The 18,852-nt window shown below is 48.5% G+C and overlaps 1 protein-coding gene across 1 annotated transcript in view; it reads right to left on the bottom strand.

Annotated features, from left to right (window-relative positions):
• VWA5B1 (von Willebrand factor A domain containing 5B1) overlaps nucleotides 1-18,852 on the bottom strand; it is an 85,225-nt gene that overhangs the window by 21,839 nt on the left and 44,534 nt on the right. Inside the window, exons 11-13 of the mRNA XM_063145307.1 lie at nucleotides 12,644-12,829; nucleotides 10,127-10,322; nucleotides 8,617-8,810 (exon numbers count right to left, since the gene is read on the bottom strand). Coding sequence (XP_063001377.1) covers nucleotides 8,617-8,810; nucleotides 10,127-10,322; nucleotides 12,644-12,829 — 576 coding nt within the window. The remainder of the gene's footprint in view (nucleotides 1-8,616; nucleotides 8,811-10,126; nucleotides 10,323-12,643; nucleotides 12,830-18,852) is intronic.

The raw sequence follows: 18,852 nt of genomic DNA on the forward strand, positions 1-18,852 counted from the left end.
TTCCCCACACCCTTCCCCAACCTTCCCTCTTCCCTTTGGCTTAGCTTTTACTGACCAAGGACTTACATGTTAGTCTTAGTAGTGTTAATACACTTGCTTTAGTCCATAATGTGTGTTTGTGCTTTATTTTTGGAACATCTGTCTCATCCCGGTTGTGGACAGAGCTAGGGAGGCGGGTTGCCTGGGAGTCTAGGATGTTTGGTCCAGGAGCCTACCTTGCAGGGACGTCAGGTGGACCCTGACTTCCATTACAATCTTAATTTTAAATTGCAGGTTGGCTCTTGGCCTTGTACCTGGCTTTCCTGGGTGCCGGCTGCACAGCTGACATCCAGGAACCTGCAAGGCTGAGTTGCTTCGGGGCATGTGTGTCTTGCTTCGGCGCCAAGGTGAGGCAGGCATCCAACGAAGTGCCCCGAATCGAATTGGGGTTATTTCGGAGGATCTGAAACAGTCTCCAAGACGAGTCGGGGGAGCTGTGCAGGGCCCTATTCTGAAGCAGCCATAACCTCCAACTGCCTACAAGGCAGCTGAGCCTAGGGCAGGTTGAGACACTTCAAACTAGGCCCTGTGGATGAAGGTAGGCTGATGTCATGGCACCTTCCAAACAGCGTTCGTGACACACACACACACAGCTTTTGTCCTCGCATCGTTGGAGATGGAGATACACACCTATCAAGGACAGGGATGTTCGGCAGAGGGAAATCTGGATCTTTGGGGGCTTGCTGAATTTCCACGCCCCCACAATTGTGAGCCGCATGTCCCGCAAAATTGCGATCCGGGACATGCTTTTCCCCAGAAATCCAGGAAAGTTTTTTTCACCCCCCCCCCCCCCACATTTTCGTAAGTAGAAATTTGCACGATCCACAACCACAGTATGTGCACATTACAGGCTCAAGCCTGGGAACCCAGCGCCCGCCTCTGGACGGATCCCTTTGACGCCCCTGAACCTACTTAGCTTTCCACACCAACCCAGGGACCACCCAAAACATTTGGCTAACTGACACAGCGCAGCAAACGTTTCTTCTCACCCACCCACCCGTTTCCCCAGGTACGGGGCAAGAGCTGCTCTCGGCTCTCCTGAAAGCCCGAAGCCGTGTGAGACTGCTGAAGCCGCCCACCAGGTTGCGCTGACCTTTCCGAGATGCAGCCAGATGAAGGCCGACGTTTCCATTTTTTGAAAATGTCACTCAGATAAGCAGCTCTTGGGATCTCCCACAGAGACCTTCTAGCAGAAGCAACGCCAGAAAACAAGACAGCAGCCATAAACCCCCAAAATGGCTCATAGAGGCCAGGGCTGAGCTGTCCAGATGTATTGGACTATAACTCCCATCATCCCTCACCATTGGCTCTGCAGGTTAGCACTAGAGTGCAGCAGGCGAGCTGCGTGTTGCCTTTTTTAGTGTCTAAAACACAGGAGGGGAGAAGGGAGAGTGGGAAACGTCCTTGGCATCTCACAGAATCATAGAATAGCAGAGTTGGAAGGGGCCTACAAGGCCATCGAGTCCAACCCCCTGCTCAATGCAGGAATCCAGCCTAAAGCATCCCTCACAGATGGTTGTCCAGCTGCCTCTTGAAGGCCTCTAGGGTGGGAGAGCCCACAATCTCCCTAGGTAACTGATTCCATTGTCGTACTGCTCTAACAGTCAGGAAGTTTTTCCTGATGTCCAGCTGGAACCTGGCTTCCTTTAACTTGAGCCCGTTATTCCGTGTCCTGCACTCTGGGAGGATCGAGAAGAGATCCTGGCCCTCCTCTGTGTGACAACCTTTTAAGTCTTGGAAGAGTGCTCTCATGTCTCCCCTCAATCTTCTCTTCTCCAGGCTAAACCTGCCCAGTTCTTTCAGTCTCTCTTCATAGGGCTTTGTTTCCAGACCCCTGATCATCCTGGTTGCCCTCCTCTGGACACGCTCCAGCTTGTCTGCGTCCTTGAATTGTGCAGCCCAGAACTGGACGCAATACTAGAGATGAGGCCTAACCAGGGCCAAATAGAGAGGAACCAGTACCTCACGTGATCTGGAAGCTATACTTCTATTAATGCAGCCCAAAATAGCATTTGCCTTTCTTGCAGCCATATTTAAAATACTCTTCCTTATGCTTGTCTCCTCTTTCCCCCGACCCTCAATCATTTCCGGCCACCACAGTTTACAACAATAGCTCTACTGCAGGCCAGAGAAGAGGCTGGGGGCCTCACCAGCGTGCACGGAGGCCTCAGGTGAGTCCGAAAGGCAAGCAGGTGAGCGGGCGGGAGGCAGTGGCTGGCCATCGCCCGAATCGCCCGGAGGCTCTTCGCCTTTGACTCAGGTTTGGGCTTTGCGACTGGGGCAAAGCACAGCCCTAATTGAAACGCCTCTCCTTAGGCTTACTTACTGGAAGGAAGAGCTTTAATCTAAAATATGCAGACGGTTTTTATTTTATTTTGGGCTCCACCCCTTTTTATTTATTTATTTATTTATTACATTTTTATACTGCCCAATAGCCGAAGCTCTCTGGGCGGTTTTGCCTTTGGCCCCGCCCCCTTGGCCTGGCCCACCCCTGGAAGGTGGCCCCCCGACAGCTTTATTTATTGCATTTTTATACTCCTTCAATAGCTGGAGCTCCCTGGGTGATTCACAAAATTTAAAACCATTTAAAATATAAAACAAACAATATAAAACCATAATATAAAATACAATATAAAAGCTCAACCAGATAAAAACAGCAGCAATGCAAAATTACAAATTTAAAACACCAAGTTAAAATTTATTTATAGACTGTTAAAATGCTGGGAGAATAAAAAGGTCTTCACCTGGCGTCTAAAAGCATATAATGTAGGTGCCAAGCGAACCTCCTTAGGGAGCTCATTCCACAGCCAGGGTGCCACAGCAGAGAAGGCCCTGCTCCTGGTAGCCACCTGCCTCACTTCCTTTGGCAGGGGCTCATGGAGAAGGACCCCTGAGGATGACCTTAGGATCTGGGCAGGTACATATGGGAGGAGGCCTTCCTTCAGATAGCCTGGTCCCAAACTGTTTAGCTTTATGAAATTGATTTCAGCCCTCTGGCAGGAAAAAAAAGGTTCTCCACACCTGCCATAGGCAATGCTAAGGCCTGATTCACTATTAGCAGCTTCTTGCATTCTAAGTGCAAAATGCAAGCAAGCAATTCTATAAGCTATGCAGTGGCGAGAAATGGTCTCTTGTTTGAAACTGCTATGAGTAGTATCCATTCTTAGTCCTACTGAGAGTAGACCCATTGACATGACTGAGGCTTGAGTTATTTTATTTATTTATTTATTTATTTATTTATTAATTATATTTTTATACCGCCCAATAGCCAAAGCTCTCTGGGTGGTTCAATCATGGCAGTCGCTATTAAAGCTCACTGTAATAATCCAGCTACAGTGTACTATAAAATTTAGCTTTCAAAAATATCAAGAACCCCATTTGAGTCCCTGGCAAAAACAGATTTTAGTTGTCTTTTCTGGCAGTAATGTTGTTTCTTTCAAAACACATTTAGAAATTGAAGGCAGGTGATTTGGTTCCTCAACATTAAGGTGTATGGATGTTTTGTTGATGGGTGCTCCTTGTTCCTATGATGAGGGGTAGGATCCCACATGTTTTGCCCATGCAAATACTGTAGGGATGTGCATGGACCCCCCGATCCTCTTCGCTCCCGATCCGCAAATTGCTCCCGACCCGCTCTGCCCCGCCTCGATCCACCTAGGGTCCGCTGCAGAGCTCCGGCTCCAAATCGGAGCTCCGCAGCGGCAGGGAGCGGCGCCAGGTAAGGCCCCCCTCCCTCCTCCCCCTTACCTGTGTCCGTCCTGGCCCATCCCAGCTTCACTAGAGCCCGCGGCTCAACCAGGAACTTTAGGCCCCGATTGCAGCCTACATTTCTTGGTTGAGCTGCGGGCTTTAGTGAAGCTGGCGACGGGCCGCAACGAATGCAGGTAAGACTCCCCTCCCCCTTACCTGGCTCTGCGGCGATGGTGGCGGTGGCAGGGCCAGGTAACCCCCCTCCCTCCACCCCCTTACCTGCGTCCTTCCACGGTCCCGCGGCTGCTTCAACTGAGCCCGAGGACTCAAACAGGAAGATCTGTTTGAGTCCTCGGGCTCAGTTGAAGCAGCCGCGGGACCGCGGATGGATGCAGGTAAGACCTCCCTCCCCCTTGCCCCCCTACCTGGCTCTGCCGCCGTCTCCACATGGGCGGCAGCGACAGCGGCAGGGCCAAGTAACCCCCCCCTACTTTTTTGTGGAGCTCCGGATTGAGGCGAAGGATCCGCCTTCACCTCGATCCGCTCCGCAATGCTCCGCTGCTTCCCCGATCCTCTTCGCCTCCGCCTTAACGGGAGATGAAGCCCCCCCGATCCGCTCCTGCTTCTCCGGTCCGAGGAGAAGCGGAGCACATCCCTAAAATACTGTTAAGATGAAAAAAATTTTTTTGAGTTATTTGTCAAGGAGTGAAGGAGAACAATGTTTTTTTGTACTCTAAGTTTGAATTTGTACTCTTAATGCCACGTTGTCAATCTCCATATGGATAGTAAACATGAGCATAGTTCAAAGAGACAGTACCCCCATCATCTTGAACAAAAAGAGACAGTGAGTATTATCTACCATGCAGAGTAGATTTTAGAGTTAGTAAGTAAGACTAACACTGGATACCAACCTATGTGTTGAGCTCCTGTTTCTAAGTTTAAAACTGGCATTGAAACGTTGAGTCAACTGATCTGTTAGCGTAATTGACCATAAAATTGATCTTTTTCATTATTCTATAATATAATAAGCTCAGACAAAAGGCATTGATAGTTAGCGCCTGTCTTAGAAGAGGCATTTCCCTTACATCACACACTGCGGGGATCGTGATTCCCTCCTTTGTGCCAGGAACAGCACTTATAAAAAGTGTAGAATCATAGAATCATAGAATAGTAGAGCTGGAAGGGGCCTATAAGGCCATCCAGTCCAACCCCCTGCTCAATGCTACAAAGCATCTGTGCCATTTTGCCTTTCTCCTCCTCCTGGAATGATACGAACAACTTTTAAACCCCTCCTTTTCTTTTTGCGTCACTAAGTGGAGGCTGGTGGCTCCGATGTCAGTGGGGCGGTGAATCCGCCCTGGGTTTCAGTCGCTCTAAAGGAGCTCTGCAAGGTGCTTCTGAGTGGTTCTGATTGAAACCTGGGCGGGGTGTGTGGAGTCACCACCCCAGGATGCTCACATTAAATGCAAAGATGAACGATGCATCATGAGACGGGACGCGGCTTAATAGAGAAGTGACATGACTTGTGAATCACCTTGGAGAGCTCCTTTATTTTAGATTGCAAACCTTAAGGCAGGCCTGTCTTATTACTGATCTTTGTGAGCTGCTTCAGAGATCTTTTTGGCTGAATGCCAGTGTGGTGTGAGAGCCAGTGTAGTGTAGCGGCTAAAGTGTTGGACTGGGAGTCGGGAGGTCCGGGTTGTAGTCCCCACTCGGCCATGAAAACCCACTGGGTGACTTTCGGCCAGTCACAGACTCTCAGCCCAACCCACCTCACAGGGTTGTTGTTGTGAGGATAAAAATGGAGAGGAGGAGGATTATGTATGTTGCCTTGAGTTCCTTGGAAGAAAAAAGGTGGGATATGAATGCAATAAATAAATAAATAAATAAATCAGCGGGGGAAACAACTGTAATACTGCTAATAATTATGAGGATTAATATTAATAATTATTAATAATGCCAACTTAATCCTATTATTATTATTGGGATTATTATTATATACTAATGATATATACTAACAATATTATACTATGTTATATTATTTTACTACTAATAATATTATACCATAATTGTACTGTTATATATTATTATTATTATTATTATTATTATTGATTTACCACTTACCATATTTAAAGAATCTCTCTTAATCAAACAACAGCCCTGAATAACGCCAGAATTTGGGAAACATCTGAGCTGAACAGCATGGATACAAACACCCTCAACTTCACAGGGATGCTGAGCGGCCTAAATGCAGCCAGTTTCAGCCGCCCCCTTTCATCTCTCCTTTCAACATTCTCCCCTTTTTTCTTCAGCCTGCTGCCCTTCCACCTGCGTTCTCCTTCCCCCTCCAGCGATGGGGTGGCCTCGTCTTTGATCTCTGGGTCTCCGCGCAAGGCCAAGAAAACTTCAGAGAACTGGCTTTGAGTTGCTATAGGAACGCCGATGCAGCCGCAGTGCCCTTGGCTTCCTGCCTCTGGCAGGCTGAGATGGCTAAATGGAACGAGCGCACAGGGCAGCTGGGTTTCCAGGGGGAGAGAGGGGAGGCACACGATTCGGATGTCCAACGCTCGCTTCGGATCCAGAGTCTGACCTGCTTTGGGCTCCGGATCCCAAGTGGGCCAAGGTGGGTTGGGGCCGATTTGGAAGCTCTAATCAGCCTCCAAATCGGGTCATGTAGAACCCTAGTTCTGAGGCCTGTCTAGAGGGGGAAATGGCAAAGGAGGACAGCCAATCAATGTGCTGTAGTGTTTGCGTCTGATTAGGACCAAGGAAATCCAGATTCAAATCCCCATTCAGCCATGAAGCTCACTTGGGAACTACAGGCCAGCTGCTACCTGTCAGTTTAACCTACCTTGCAGGACTGTTGTGTGGATAAGAGGGAGGAGAACCATGCACACTGCCCTGAACTCTTTGGAAGAAGGGTGGCATTAATGTGGAGCAAATAAATACAAGTCGAGATTCTTTTTGCGAAGTGTTTTACTGAGCTGCAAATACAGTAGAACACCACACAAAAATTCTTCTGATCTAACCATACATACAAGATCAAGACTGAGTGTGTGTTCTGAAAGCTCATCAGTACACGTGTAAAACATCAAACTTAAAACATGCAATCATGCATACAATCACATCAAAATGGCTTTGTTTGTTTGATATTATCATTTATTTCAATACTTAGAACATAAGAAGAGCCCTGATGCTGGATCAGACCAAGGGTCCATCTAGTCCAGCACTCTGTTCACAAAGTAGCCAACCAGCGATCGGCCAGGGACCAACAAGCAGGACATGATGCAACAGCACCCTCCCACCCATGTTCCCCAGCAACTGGTGCACACAGGCTTATTGCCTCGAATACTGGAGGTAGTACATAGACATTAGGGCTAGCCTTCTCCTCCTCCAGGAATTTATCCAACCCCCTTTTAAAGCCATCGAAATCTGGGGCCATCACTACATCTTGTGGTAGCAAGTTCCGTAATTTAACTCTGCGTTGTGTGAAGAAGTCCTTCCTTTTATCCGTCCTGAATCTCCTGAATATCAACTTCATGGGATGACCCCCTTTGGGTTCTAGTATTTTGGGAGAGGGAGAAAAGTGTTTCCCTCTCCACCTTCTCCACACCAGGCATCATTTTATACATCTCTATCATGTCTCCCCTTAGATTCTTTTTTTCCAATCTAAACCATGCTGTTGTAACCTTCCCTCTTAGGGGAGATGCTCCAGCCCCTGGATCATTTGAGTTGCCCCTTTCTGCACTTTTCCCAGCTCTATAATATCCTTTTTTAGGTGTGGTGACCAGAACTGTACACAGTATTCCAAATGTGGTCGCACCATAGATTTGTATCAAGGCAGTACGATACTGGGAGTTTTATTCCCAATTCCTTGTCTTGTAATGCCCAACATGGAGTTTGCCTTCTTTACAGCCACCGCACACTGGGTGGACATTTTCATTGAACTCCCCACCACAAACCCAAGGTCTCTTATTACTGCTTCGGGTAGGAGAAGACGATCAATACATTTCATTAATAAATAGACCAGCCATCTTGGTTATCAACATGGGAGTCCTTTCACAAAATGGCTTCATCCCCTGGGCAATGTTGAGGGGGGACTCCAGTAGGACAATTCAAGATGAGAGGGGGGATCACAGAATCGTAGCATAGCAGAGTTGGAAGGGGCCTACAAGGCCATCGAGTCCAACCCCCTGCTCAATGCAGGAATCCACCCTAAAGCATCCCTGACAGGTGGTTGTCCAGCTGCCTCTTGAAGGCCTCTAGGGTGGGAGAACCCACAACCTCCCTAGGTTACTGATTCCATTGTCGTACTGCTCTAACAGTCAGGAAGTTTTTCCTGATGTCCAGCTGGAATCTGGCTTCCTTTAACTTGAGCCCGTTATTCCGTGTCCTGCACTCTGGGAGGATCGAGAAGAGATCCTGGCCCTCCTCTGTGTGACAACCTTTCAAGTATTTGAAGAGGGCTCTCACGTCTCCCCTCCATCTTCTCTTCTCCAGGCTAAACATGCCCAGTTCTTTCAGTCTCTCTTCATAGGGCTTTGTTTCCAGACCCCTGATCATCCCGGTTGCCCTGAATTGGGATTCAGAAACCCAATCTGTGGGTCAAATATGGCCCACTTGGAATCCCAATCCGTTCCTCCGGGTTCTTCAGAGAGACACGCCCCCTTCAATTGGCCCCACCTCTTCCCCTGACTGCCAATCATTTGGCTTTTGTGCCATTCTAAATGGCTTAGATACTGGCAGGAAGAGATTTTATGGTAGAACACGCTAGTATTTTGGTTTTTGTGTGTGTCTCTCCCCCCTTTTGCCTTTGGCCATGCCCACCCCAGGAGCGCAGTCCCTGAAGCCCCTCCCTCAGACTGAAAGCATTCCTTCATCCCTTACCTGGAACTCAGCTTCCCAGCTCTGCAGTTCCGGACCGATCTGGCTGAGATCCTGCAGCTGGGCTTTCCGGAGAGGATTCTTAATCAGGGCACAGCTGGGATCACTGGCGGTGGGGACCCTCCGGGAGGGCTCGCGGTCCGCGATTTGATTGGTGCTGTATGCCCTCCGCCGCGAAGAGGTTGCAGTGTCCATCCCTGCGAAAAGATGGAGCCTGCTTTATGCGGCAGAACGACACGATGTGAACTACCAAAGGACCGTCACGCAAAAGATGGAGCAGCCGTGTTCTCTGCTACGCCAAAGGGCAGGACCGGCATCAATGGGTGGTGGATGGCGGATTTGGGCTAAACATTAGGGGGAAATTCCTAATGGTAAGAGCTGTTCAACAGACTTCCTCGGAGGTGTTGGCCCGTCCTTTGGATGAAGGTATTCAAGCAGAGGACGGCTGTCTGAGGTGGCGGAACATCAAGAACTAGTACCGGATTTGCTTGCTTTTGTCTTGCCTCCCTTTTCCTTATGTAATGAGTTTATTAGGATAAGAGCTGGCAGACAGGGGCTGTCTTATATTGTGATCTCTGTGTCTTTAAGGGCACAGCCATGTGGATGCTGGCCGGGGGATGCTGGGAGTTGTAGGACTTCTTTCTGCATGGGGTTGTAGAATGTTTTTCTGTCTAGACATGCATAAGATTTTGCACCCTTAATGCAGTATAAATCAGCAGTAGCAACAATGGGGGGAAGCAGGCAGCTGTGGGGCAGCTGTGGAAGACACAAGGACCCCTCCAGGGAATGGGGCATCCTGGACCACAACAGGGAGTGGGCGATCCCAGCGGTGAATGGTTGATCTCGGTGGTGAGCTTGCGCTTGTGAGCAGGTGATTGTGGCAGTGGGGAGGACCAGAGTGCCACCGTCCCTGGCCTCCAGTAGGTTCAGCTCTCTCAGCCAGTGCATGCTGGGAGTTGTAGGCTGCTCCTTCTTTACGGAGGCCTAGGGCTCAGTGAATTTAAATGGCGGATCCGTCATGAAATGGCCATCGGGATTCGATTTTTCGAATCCGAGGCCTAGATTGGCACCACCCTAATCATCACCATCATCCTCATCCTCATCACTGGGGTGGCAAAGGGTGCGTGCTCCAATCCCTAAATCCATTGTGTAGATTCAAGGGGGCTGGACTTCAAGGCAAAGTGAACCAAAAGCCAGTGTGGCCTAGTGGCTAAGGTGTTGGACTGGGAGACGGGAGATCTGGGTTCTAGTCCCCACTCAGCCATGGAAACCCACTGGGTGACTTTGGGCCAGTCACAGCCTCTCAGCTCAACCTACCTCACAGGGTTGTTGTGAGGATAAAATGGAGAGGAGGAGGATTATGTATGCTGCCTTGGGTTCCTTGGAGGAAAAAAAGGTGGGATATAAATGAAATAAATTATAAATAGATAATAAAAGGAGCAACGAAAGGGGGGAACTCTTATCTTTCGTAAGCAATGAACATGGGCAAAGAGTGGATGGAGGGGTCACTGACCCGAGTCCACGTCGGATTCACTTCCCGGGTCTCCGGCAGTGCCAAGAAGATCGGGACTCCTCTCGGAAGGGAATCCACTTTCCGGATCCTTGGCAGAGGCCCAGTTGTCGGAGGCACTGCCTTCTTCTTGCGAGTGGAAGAAAACGGAGCTGCCCGAGCCTTGGGAATGCAGCATGCTGTAACGCCGCCTCTTGTCCTGCAGGAGCGAGAAAACGAGGGAAGCAGGGGCTTCAAAATGGAACCTTTCCGTTCCCCCTTCCTGTCTTTCTGCCAGGGGCTGATTTTGGAAATGAAAGGGACCATCTGTAGATGATGCTACTTATTTGGTTGGGGCCTTGGTCTGTCCAGACCAGGATCATCTCCTCTCACTGGCAGTAGCTCTCTGGAGTCTCAGATAAGGTTCTGAAATCCTTTGGTCAGAGATGCTAGTTCCTGGACGAGGGATTTTGTTGGAATCTGTACTGTGGGGGTGGAAAGCCCACCCAACTTTAATCAGCTTCAGTCGCCCGGATTTCAGATCTCTTTCCTGCGAGCTGGCCTGACTTCATCTGCGTCGAGTTGGGCCACCTTGTGGATTTCTGGTCTGGTTGTTTTTAAATTTGTATAAAGCTACTTCTGCAAATTGCGCAAATTTCAGCTGTAATTTGCGCAAATAACACACATTGCTTTTTACGCAAAAAAAACAAAACAAAAAAACAAAACACGGAACCAAACCAAACCTTCTCTTCCCCAAAATGATCTTGGATTTGGAAATGCAGGCCAGGTCAGGGGCACCATGGGAATCCGCCAGGCCTGAAAAGCCTGGATTTCTATCACTCTAACACTGAGTGATAGATCTTGCTGAAGCCGTAGCTCCAGTCCATCTAGAAGTTCCGTGTATGCTAGGATCCCTGATTCTTAACCCCAGATATGTGAGAGCTTCCATTGCTCAATAAGGAAAAGAAATTCCGCTGATGCTCAGAGACTGCAAGCTGTTTCAGACATTACCTCGTTGCGAAAGAGCATGTAGTAGCGGGAGTTTGTACTCTCTGTTCTTATGAGATAAAAAGAAGGTTGCCTGTGGGGGGAAAACTGTGAGGCAGGAGCAGCCTTGACCATCCCAATGCCCTGACTCGGATGCTGCTATGTTAGGGTGACCATATGAAAAGGAGGACAGGGCTCCTGTATCTTTAAGTTGCATAGAAAAGGAAATGTCAGCAGGTGTCATTTGTATATATGGAGAACCTGGTGAAATTCCGTCTTCATCACAACAGTTAAAGCTGCAGGAGCTATACTAGAGTGACCAGATTTAAAAGAGGGCAGCTTTAACAGGTGTGATGAAGAGGCAATTTCACCAGGTTCTCCGTATACACAAATGACACCTGCTGAAATTCCCTTTTCTATGCAACTGTTAAAGGTACAGGAGCCCGGTCCTCCTTTTCATAGGGTCACCCTATGCTATGTGCTTTGCTCCCTGATTGGTTTGGAAGGGTGCCTTTCCACCATTGTCCAGGTGGTGCTGGCAAGGTGTCCTAAAGGTCCATGCCAATGGTCCCTTTGGTGTAAGCCTTTGGCATGAACCCAAGGATTTTGTTGGGTTGTCCTAGGCTGGAAGATTGACCTGTAGACATAGGCTTGCGCAAGGGGGGTGCTGTATCAAGCCAGAAGCGCCAAATTGAGAGCGCCATTGAGTAGGGATCCAGAGGGGGATTCAGACACAGTGGTAAGGGTCCTCCACCTGCCCTCCGGTGGCTCTCCCACCGCACCGAAGAACTGCTGCCTGGGAGAGAGCACCATTCATCCTGGCAGCAAGAGTGAAAAGGAAGCATTTTGGTGGGAGCCTCTCTACTGGAAGCTGTTCTTCAAAGAGGCCAGGAGGAGGGGCCTCCTGCCTCATAAGCCCCTCCTCTGACCAGTGTCACCACAAAGCCCCACCAATGCAGGGACTTGAGGAGCGTCTTCTCACTCTCCCCCCTCCCCGCACCTGCCACAGCCCTCCCACAGTCAGGCAAGCCGAACACCGAGTAGGGCCTCAGTGTCTACAGTGTTTAATGAATTAATTACTAAAAATAATGTCCTTTACGGTTCAGTATTCAATAAATGTTCACCTTAATATCTATATCTATATCTATATATATCTATCCCTGGGTGCACACCTTAATGAAATGTGGTGCGCATGCCTATGCTTGCAGACGACCACCCCCTGAAAGACTGAAAGACCATATTGATGTAAGAGCCTTACAGACCTAAATGGTGAGAAAATAGGACAGAGATCTTTTAAATAAAGCACCAAAGAAGCTAATAAAATAATGTCCAAAGCTGCTCTTAATTCCTGTTGATTGTTGTTTAGGGTACAGAGAAACAACGCTATATTTAACCTCTTGGCAGCTTAGACTTGGACCAGACATTTGACAGCTGCATCTGAAGAACTCTCAAGATCCACAGGTGTCTAAACCTAGAAGGAACGACAACCAGACATGACTTGTGGCAGCATTTCTCTAACAGCTCCAAGATAGGTTTACCATGGTAGTTACTCACCAGCCTGGGGTTAGAAATGTACAGGGATGTATCGCAGACAATGCTGTAGCCAACCAAGCGGTCCCCTGGAAAAAGACAGCTGGCACTGACTGGCGAGATTAAGACTTCAGTCGTTTCGGGGAAGACCCAGTCAACCGAGACGTCGCTGACAACCGGAGCCATTGCCTTCTTCAGAGACTTTATCATCTGGGAACCCAGAGCAAGAATGGATCTGTCAAATTGGATTCCAACTGAATATACTGATAATCCTTTATACCGTTATCTACGAAGGCTGGCTAGACTACTGCAATGCACTCTACCTGGGGCTGCCTTTGGAGACTGTTTGGAAGCTTCGATTTGTGCAAAATGCAGAGGCATTGAGAGCAGACCAAAAGAATGTCATGGCATATTCTGATACAATTCAAGATTTGCCACTGAACAATAAATGCCAAGATGTTCCTTGACTACAACCCCTAGCATTACCAGCCAGGATAGTCAATCATCAAGGATGATGAAAGTTGTGGTACAGGAACATCTGGGGACCCAAAGCTGAGAACAGCAGGTGTAGACAATACTGTCATGGTCACAATGTGTCATGCTGACATGGGAGTCATCTGCAGAAGAGAAACCAGAATTTTCAGAGCCACATGACCCCTCAGGAGACCCTGGCACTAGCCAAGATGGTCTGGGCCTTTGAATCTGACTCAAAGAGAGGCAGAGAGATCAGTTTCCGAGGCACAGGGAGATGCTGGGCCACCACCTAGCCCCTGAGAACACCGGGACCTTAAGATCCCTGATAGGATAGTGGCCAGCTGAAGGAGTGCTCTTTTACTGAAGAGGACTACTCATGAGCCAGGCTCTCCTCATGAGCCTTCATCCGACAAGCTTTGAACAGGATGCAGCTGAGCACTGGGTGGGGCTCAAGCAATATCAGTTCTCACTGGTAACTTGGCAGCTGTTGGGAATAAGGCCTCTGCTATTTTGCTTCCTGTGCCTTACTCTGTGCCTTCCATGCTACTGACCCTTGGACCATTTCTTGACCCTGCTTCTGGACTGTGTAACTTATCTGACTGCCTAACTGTGTTTTGATCTATGCCTTCTATCTTGACCTCTCCTGAACCTCATTGCAAAGAGCGAGGCCTCAGTCTAGAGCAGGACAAATATTGAGGTAGGTGGAACATTGGCCAGGCTCTGTACAAGGCAGCTTTCTCTGCTCCTGCCTTTTTTAGGGGAAGGGCCTCAGCTCAGTGGTGGAGTCCCTCCTTTGCATGGAGAAGGTCCCTGGTTCAATCCCCACTATCTCCATCTAGGGCTGGGGAAGACTCTGCCAATCAGTTTAAGCCATACTCAGCTAGATAGACAACAGAATGAAACAGCACCCTACATTTCTATAGAGCTGGAGTGGGCAACAGGTGACTCTGCAGGTGATGGGCAGCAATGTCCATCAGCCCTAGTAAGCATAGCCAATGGTGAGGGACAAGGCCAGCTTCAAGGGTAGGCATGGTAGGGCAGCTGCGAAGAGCCCACACCCCAGCAAGAGCCCAGGGACAAGATCTCCCTGGAGCTGCTCTCCTCCTCCTCCTCCTCCTCCTCCTCCTCCTCCTCCTCCTCCTCCTCTTCCTCCATTGCAACCTGCATTGTTCACTTGCCTCTTCCTCAGCCCTAGACAGTGGAGATGGTGGTAAGGAGGAGCAGTAGATACCATGGTCTACTTGCTCCCAGGCTTTATCTGCCTATCAAGGAAGGGGGTGGTAGCCATGATGAGACAGAGCATGGAGAACAAGAGCAGCTGGGAACAATGGTGGTGAGAAGCTAGACTCACTGAGCGAGGAAGCTCGGTGAAGCTGTCTTGCCCAAGAGTCCTCAAAAACCTAGAACTAGTCCTGGTGGAGGAGGATGGGAGTTGCATTCCAACAACCGGGAGAGGGGTACAGGTTGCCCACCCTTCTGGAAGGGCTAGTTATGCTCAGAAATGTATGAGGCAGTTTCCAGCGTTCCTCAGGGAACGAGCTGAAGGGATGGGGTACTGTTCAAACCCAGCGTGCTCAAATTCCAGGGTTTATGCGAGATGTTTTCCGACTGAAACGGAACTCAGGATGGCTGCAGTGCACAGCAGAACATAAGAACTTCCCTGATGCTGGATCAGACCAAGGGTCCATCGAGCCCAGCACTCTGTTCCCACAGGGGCCAACCAGCCATTGGCCAGGGATGAACTAACAGGACATGGGTGCATCAGCACCCTCCCACCCATGTTCCCCAGCAACTGGTGCACACGGGCTTACTGCCTCGAATACTGGAGGTAGCACACAACCATCAGGGCTAGTAGCCATTGCAAGACCATCGGCAATAAACTGCGAGAAGCTTCTGGTCTTCCTTAGCTCTGCCCTCTGAATGTTTATGACACATTAAATATGTTTACATGTCTGCAAAAAGTGGCTGCAAAAAAGCAAACAGCAACTGCTATTTTGGGCTGCATTAATAGAAGTATAGCTTCCAAATTGCGCCAGGTACTGGTTCCCCTCTATTTGGCCCTGGTTAGGCCTCATTTTGAATACTGTGTCTAGTTCTGGACACCACGCTGCAAGAAGGATACAGACAAGCTGGAGCGTGTTCAGAGGAGGGCAACGAGGACGATCAGGGGTCTGGTAACAAAGCCCTACGAGGAGAGGCTGAAAGAACTGGGCATGTTTAGCCTGGAGAAGAGAAGATTGAGGGGAGACATGAGAGCACTACTCAAATACTTAAAAGGCTGTCACACAGAGGAGAGCCAGGATCTCTTCTGAATCCTCCCAGAGTGCAGGACACGGACTAATAGGCTCAAGTGACAGGAAGGCAGCTGGACAGCAATATTTCAGGGATGCTTTAAGGTGGATTCCTGCATTGAGCAGGGGGTTGGACTTGATGGCCTTATAGGCCCCTCCCAACTCTACTATTCTATTATTCTACCCCCTCTGTTGAATGGCTTCAGCACTGCTTCCTTCCTTAACTTTAGTATTCCAGGAACAGCATGTCCTAAACTTCACATGCCTAAAAAGAGATGGTCCCCAGCACTCTGATTCCCAGAATGCTTTGCTCCTCCATCCTGATCTGGGATGTGGATGCTACTTCCAGAAGGGATACAGGACTGGGACCCATAAGTTACATGCCGAAACAGAGAAGGGCATTTCAGATGAGATCGTTAAATGTGTCCCTTGTGAGCAACTGTCATTTTGATACCTTCAAATGGAACAAGGGATGAATTCATACTTCCATAAATGTCATATGTTATCTTGCAGATACAGAACTGTGAACCATAACCTGCTGGGAAAAAAGGATAAAACCATTTTGCTATCTTCCACTCCACCCGCTGCCTTTCTCCCCTTTGCTGTTGAGAATCTCTTGCAGATGAACTTTGAAAAACGCCAGGAAAATTTGGGACAATCCAGATTGGAAGGAAAGGAAGATGGATACCAGAGTGCAGGACACGGAATTATGGGCTCAAGTTAAAGTCAGCCAGATTCCGGTTGGACATCAGGGAAAACTTCCTCCAACAATGGAACCAGTTACCTAGGGAGGTTGTGGGCTCTCCCACACTAGAGGCCTTCAAGAGGCAGCTGGACAACCATCTGTCAGGGATGCTTTAGGGTGGATTCCTGCACTGAGCAGGGGGTTGGACTGGATGGCCTTATGGAACCCTTTCAACTCTGCTATTCTATGATTCTCTTTAAGCAAGAGATCCCCAAAACAGGGACAAGATATAGAGGATGCTGGAAAACAGTATGAGAAAGTCTCTCAGCCGGAAAATGCTTGCTGAGCCAGGAAAATAATAAGTAGTTATGCCTATGGAAGCGTCCATGACAGCCGCGGCTGAAAATTGCCGTTTGACTCTGACGGACTGACAAGCGAAAAGCCTGTTATTCTGAGAGCTGTTGATGCAGCGAATTCGACAACCCCAGCTACTGAGATGTCACACCAGCAGGCAAACAGCAGCATACCTGTTTGTCTGACTTTTACTTTTTCCCCTGGCCCTGTGAAAGCCAGTTCCAGGAAACGGAGGTGACTGGAAGAATACGGGGAGACAGTTTCTAGGGCCTGACGGGGAAAGTGAAGCGCTGGACACCCGGACGGGAAAAGAGATCCTCTGTTTCGAGTGGCGTCTTGCACGGTGAAAGGGAATTACTTTATCTGACAAAAGTGCTTCTTTACGCACGCGCACACACACAGACACAGACACACAGACACACACACTCCCCCTGCTCTACACGCAAAATGATAAACTGCATCTCTCTGGTGACGATTCTATGAGGATGCTGTTTATCTGATACGCTGGCCCCACTCATGGCGTGGGCAGCAAGGATCACGGAAGGGTGCTAGCTACAGAGTTCCTGCCACCCCCACAGTCTTCCTGAGTGGGTGGTGGTAGTGGGAGAAGAGCATGAGATGATCAGAAATTGACTCTGCTGCTAAACTGACACTGGGTTGCCATTAAACCCCAAATCGCCCCAGAAGGATTTCAAAAGATATCACAGGGAAGAGAAGGAGCTCAGCCTTCCCCTTGTGAGATCATGGGGCGGAACCAGATGCAACAGAGGTTGTGCTGCAACCATCGAAAGCATTGGGGGGAGGGGGGCTCCAAAAAACCAGCAGGAGAAAGGAAGACACAGGATTCAAACATTTCAATTTAGCAGGGATGCTTTCTGTTTTCTGGTATCTGTCACTGGTCAGTTAGATGCCTACAGAACTCCTGAAGGGGAGATATGGTAACTGTCCCGTAAGTGAGCGTTTATGCATATGCGTAGCAGGCCAAGTTGAGGACTTGGCTCATTATGTTCTTCACTGCCACTTTTATAAATCACCACGGACCAAATTCATCCTCCCCTTTCTAAACTTCCTTGAAGGCCACACGGAAGAGTTCAAAATCAGGTGGTTGCTGGCAGACACAGACAACTTTGTAAGCTGCAGGGTGTCCCTCTTTGCCCTAGCAGCATTAAAGTTAAGGAGAGCTTTTGTGGCGGGTCTGGATTCTGACCTTGGGTAAGGCAGACAATAACACAAAGAGTATGGCATTGATTCAAGATAACCTGTTTTATTGCTGCTCTATTTTGCTTAATGTGTTAACTTGTTCTACCGTTTCAACGGTTTTAATCAGATTAATCTCTTAATGTTTTAATGTTTTATGATGTTGTGATGGCCATTGGCTACAAACAATAAAGAAATGAAATAATCCTGAAATCCACTGGTCAATTATCAGAACATCAGAAGAGCCCTGATGCTGGATCAGACCAAGGGTCCGTCTACTCCAGCACTCTGTTCACACAGTGGCCAACCAGCTGTCGACCAGGGACCAACAAAGCAGGACACGGTGCAATAGCACCCTCCCACCCATGTTCCCCAGCACCTCATGTATATAGGCTTACTGCCTCTGATCCTGGAGGACGCACTCAGCCATACAGTACTAGTTCCTCCAGGAATTTATCCAACCCCCTTTAAAACCCATCCAAATTGGTGGCCATCACTGTATCTTGTGGTATCACTATCCCAACTTTTCCTCTCCTCTTGGGAATGCTTTACTAAAATGTTGTTCGTGTGAGACGTTGGGGCTTTTGTCATACTTTCGGGGTCTGCTCCCTTGGAACAGACGGTTCAGTCAATCTAATTTCCAGTCAATATCACTTTCCATGTGTTCATTTCTAAATCCACTCTGTCCCAGTTTTATGAATTCTTTCACACACACCCTCTTTTTTTTAAAAAATACCCATGAAAATTCATATTGAAATCTATATCTCTGAAGTATTTTGCCACAGAACACGTATTTCTAAATGCATTGTCTCCTAAAGCATGCATTTCTAAATGTATCTTAGGGCCCAATTCTATGCAGGTTTAGACTAAAATAAAAATAAAAAATCCTGCAACTTTTTGTAGGACTTTTTTTTTTGTCTGTCCAAACATGCGTAGGATTGCACCCTCACCCTTGGGCCCAGGGTATCTGGAAGGCTGCTTCTCCAAAATCTGCATTCAGTATCCAAGACCCTATCTTGTCCCACCTCCTAGAGAGATTAGGTTGATGAGGATCTCAGACAGGGCCTTTTTTGTAGTAGCACCCAAGTTGTGTTTGGGCCAGGCTCTCCTCTATTGTCTTTTAGTTTGCTGCTGAAGACAGTGGGCTTCTCTGCATTAAAAAAAAAAAAAAGCACAATTTCCGGGCTTTCTCCTTGTGGAATCTTTCCAGGATTGAAATTAGCATAATACAC

This window comes from Elgaria multicarinata, chromosome 20 (assembly GCF_023053635.1).
Source record: "Elgaria multicarinata webbii isolate HBS135686 ecotype San Diego chromosome 20, rElgMul1.1.pri, whole genome shotgun sequence".
In the NCBI taxonomy this organism is placed as follows: Eukaryota; Metazoa; Chordata; class Lepidosauria; order Squamata; family Anguidae; genus Elgaria; species Elgaria multicarinata.